Raw genomic sequence first — 4,164 nt, 5'->3', positions numbered from 1 at the left:
AGAAAATCAGTTATAAATTCTCTTTTATCATTGTATTTGGCGCTCGAGTTTCTGTAGTAATGGAAGGAGTTCATCATTGATTTCCTCATTGGTTCTTCTGTGTTCATTGATCTGTTTCACTGGAATTAACAATACATTACTTTTCAAAAAAGCTTAAGTGAAAATTCTTTACATAAAGCATACTAACTCTGACATTGTTATAATTAGTTTGTATGTTAATGCTCTTTTAGTGACAAGAAGTAATGTTGTGCTCATAGATGAGTTTAAAAGAGCAATGATGGATCTTTGATAGATGGCTTTGTTTTTTTGGAATGGAGATTAAACAAATTCAAGATCAAAATTCATTTATTAGAAGAAGTATGCAATTTTTTTTTAAAAATAATAATAATTAAACTTGACGATTGGAAAAGTATAAGAACATCTATGAATCAAAAGGATAAGCCAATAAAGAATGATGATGCCAAATGAGTATAAGAACGAAGCTACATAAGCTTGATAGGATGCTTGATGTATCATACAGTAACGCCCAAACACATTAGTTGCCAAAGTCAATCAAATAGAAACCTTAAACTTAAAAAATTGTTAATAATTTTTTATAATTAATTTCTTATAATATATTTTTTCAATTGATAATAAATTTAATCTAAAATATCTGTCATAAGACATAATACTCCAAATATGCAAAACTTCTTCTAATTATTCTTTCATTTTATATGTAAAGTTTACTTTTTCTACAAAAAACACTCACACTTTTCTTTTAAAAAAATTGTAACCTATTTTTGTAAAAAATGGGCCCCTCAAATTTGGGGGCCTAAGGCACATGCTTTTTTTTTTTTTTAAACACGATTGAGCCGACACTGCAACAAAGCCGGATATATTATATATTACTCAAATTTGTTAGGATTTTTATGTATTTAAACAACTCTTAATTATTTTTTTCTTGTAAACAACTTCATTATGTTATTTCATAATCTATTTCAAATGTTCAAATGATATTAATACATCATTTACAATTCAATTTGGAAAAGTTGAATTCCAAGAAATTCTATGCATTAGGAAAATAGTGAATTTTGCTAGATTATGAACCAACACATTTCATGTTTAAAAAATATATAAAATATTAAAATCTTTAAAAGAACTCATCAATCTCCATATATCCTCTTAGTGATATCTATTTCCCAAAATACTGGTAATTCAACTTAATAATATATCTCTCATTTTCTTCCTTTGCCTTGTTTTTTATATGTTAAACATTACCTACGTTTCAAGTGTTGAAGACTCCTTTGTATAGAAGCTTTTAATATGGAGTTCATTATTTAAATGGAAAATGATAAAAAAAAATGACATTAAATTATGTGAAATCGAATAAAAATATCTTTAGTTAATAGTTTGATCTAATTATACCTCTGTAATTAATAGTTTGGTGCAGAAATGTCTCAATTGCTACTTAATTAGCCAAAAATGTCCTTTTTCCAAATACATATATTATTTCATTTCTTTTTAAACACATTTTTTTCTAATAATAATTTTTTTAATTATCAGCAAATATTTATTCTACTTCTATTCGAGAAAGATTAAGAAATACAAATATTTTATTAGATTTTTTTATTGTTATCGAAATAAAATTAATAATGGGGGTTACTATGATCTTATATGACATATGTTATCAGTTAAAAGTTATATGTAGGTACTCTATATTAGTTGATAAAATGAGATTAAGAAGAAAAAAAGATTATTTCCTATTTATTTATTAGTTAAAGTGATTTTAAAAGAAAAGAAACAAGAATAGGGTTCTTTAAAGTAATATTTTTATTATGAATAAAATGTGTAAAAAGAAAAGAAATAATATACTTATGAGGAAAATGACATTTTTGACTCATTAAGTAATAATAGGGCCTTTTTTACCAAACAATTAGCGCTAGGAGCATTTTTGGACCAAAATTATTGACGTCAAGACATTTTTAGATCAAATTATTAATGATGATATTTTTATTCAATTTCATAATTCAAAGATAATTTTAACCCCTTTTCGTTGTTTAAATGATCACTAAACTATTCGTGTATCAATTAAAATTACGTATTTTTTGTTATTTCACTTTAAAAAGTCATTTAAGTCGAAAAATAATATATTCAACCATTTTTTATACCTCGACACTTCATTTTAAGCTAAAAAATAGGAAACACTGATAAATCTAACTCATTTTAACCAAAACCCCACTATTTGACTCGATTTACGACCCATAAAAATTTCTTTCATATGCTAAATAAATGCTGACCCAGTGGTTAATAAAGAAACTTTTATTTTTTTCCTTTTTGCAATTTACATCTCTATGAAATTTGGAATATAAGCATATCAAGGAAGGTACAAAAGACAGTAATCTAGATATAAAGGGAAAAGAATTAAAAGAGCATCAATAATTTTATTCTCTAGAATACATATATAATATATATGTATATGTATTAATTTATCTCACAAACAAAAGAGTCCCAATCAAATATTCAAAAGTACTTTGCATACACTCATGAAGAAATTTCTCTCATTTTATTCCCTCTGACCCCCAAACACTCCCCCCCCCCCCCCCCCCCCAGAATTAAAACAGAAAAAAGGAGAAATTAATTAAAATCTAAGCATTTATTTAATAAAAATAATATGCATTGTTCTTTCTCAATTAAAAAATTTATTAATTAATTAAGGACACTTAGGCCTGTTTCCATGAGTCTTAAGCTTAGCATAGCAGGGGCAAGCTTGTTTGTTTCCATAAGTGCCTGGTGGAACACACTTGCATCTTGCACAACATGTCTTGCATGCCCTCATGCACACCTTCTTTCTTGACGACTTCTTGCATCTCCTTGCACATGCATACCCGCAGTCTGTGAAAATCAATTCAAAATAATATTTAATTCCTTTATTTCCCTTGATTTTACGATTAGAAAATAAGAAATTAGCGACAGACAAAATTTCGTAATTGAACGATCAAAAGTTCACGCTAATTTCAAAAAGCTTTTTAGCAACCGATTAACTAGAAATAGCTAATTCCATGTTAATGAATCAATTCAAAATAATATTAATCTCTCACACATGTGTCCCCGTGTACACACGCTTATATCCTTAATAATATGCTAAATTTAAGTTATAAATTCAGTTGAACCAATTAAATCCTATAAATCGATCTTTGGTATATGTTAAAAGTTTTTGACCACATGTGACTAGGCCTTGTCGTTATATATATCTTAGCTATAGAATATATTGGATGACAAGCAATACTTTAGATTAACTTAATAATATTGTACAACTTACGGATCCTCTTAATTGTGTGAATTTTTTTGTGAAGAGCTCCTTCATTGTCTGCCTCTATCTGCATAATACAAAATGTTACTTATCAAAATTCAAAACGTTTGCATAAAATTAACAATTTTCCTTTCTTTATTATGTTAAGATGATATGGGGTTATATATTTATTAAATGAATAGTACCTCTTCAGCAGCAGCAGCAGCATCGGCGAAAACCTAAAATTAGAAATTATGTTTAGGATTAGGAAAACAAATTAAATACTATATAATATAATATAAGTGTTTATTAAACTAGATACCTGTATGAGGAGGATGGAAATGAGAAATAATGTGAAAATCTTCATGTTGTGTTGAGAAGAATGGAAGTGAAGTGGGCTTTTTATATAGGCATATTCAAGTGCAATTGGGCAAGACATTTATTGTGCCTTTTGAAAGTTGATCACATGAAGATATGGTTATAACAATATCACAGGCTTTGAGTTGAGTGCTCTTTATTTTTTGGAAACTTTTTTTCATCAATTTTTGAACTCTTGTTTGGAAGTGTATCTCTCTCTCTCTTTAATAATAACTTTTAGCTTTAGTGTGAGCTACACAGCTGTGGATTGCTATGCTGGATATATATAAAATAAATGGTCCCCTTAACAAAAGGGCAATAAGCTAGCTATAAAATACTACTCGAGACCCCATGTAACATCATTGCACATATAGGTGAATCAAGAATTTTAAGTTTATGAATTTTAGATTTTATGACATAATGATGTATCAGTTCAAAGTAGATTATTTTTATATATGTTAGATCAATTTATTAATACAGATACAAAGTTTGGCAAAAATTGATGGATTCTGTCGAATTCATAATTAATATTGTAGATC

General features: G+C 27.4%; 1 protein-coding gene across 1 annotated transcript; it reads right to left on the bottom strand.

Moving 5' to 3' along the window:
* Nucleotides 1-2,617: 2,617 nt before the first annotated feature.
* On the bottom strand, nt 2,618-3,888 carry LOC129902885 (snakin-2-like). Its single transcript, XM_055978319.1, has 4 exons — nt 3,591-3,888; nt 3,475-3,507; nt 3,299-3,356; nt 2,618-2,871 (listed from the first exon to the last, which is right to left on the bottom strand). Exons 1-4 carry the CDS (start codon nt 3,705-3,707, stop codon nt 2,690-2,692), a joined length of 390 nt encoding a protein of 129 aa, XP_055834294.1. The 5' UTR covers nt 3,708-3,888; the 3' UTR covers nt 2,618-2,689.
* Between the last annotated feature and the right edge of the window lie 276 nt (nt 3,889-4,164).

Source organism: Solanum dulcamara, chromosome 9 (assembly GCF_947179165.1).
Source record: "Solanum dulcamara chromosome 9, daSolDulc1.2, whole genome shotgun sequence".
In the NCBI taxonomy this organism is placed as follows: domain Eukaryota; kingdom Viridiplantae; phylum Streptophyta; class Magnoliopsida; order Solanales; family Solanaceae; genus Solanum; species Solanum dulcamara.
The sequence above is the reverse complement of the archived record's forward strand: the minus strand, read 5'-3'. Positions and strand labels throughout refer to the sequence as shown.

Excerpts from the sequence above, each read along its gene's own strand:
- LOC129902885 (XM_055978319.1), bottom strand. The coding sequence starts at position 3,707 with ATGTCTTGCCCAATTGCACTTGAATATGCCTATATAAAAAGCCCACTT. Across the intron at positions 3,508-3,590 it reads TTTCCATCCTCCTCATACAG|GTTTTCGCCGATGCTGCTGC; the intron begins GTATCTAGTTTA and ends TTCTAATTTTAG. Across the intron at positions 2,872-3,298 it reads TCACACAATTAAGAGGATCC|ACTGCGGGTATGCATGTGCA; the intron begins GTAAGTTGTACA and ends TGATTTTCACAG.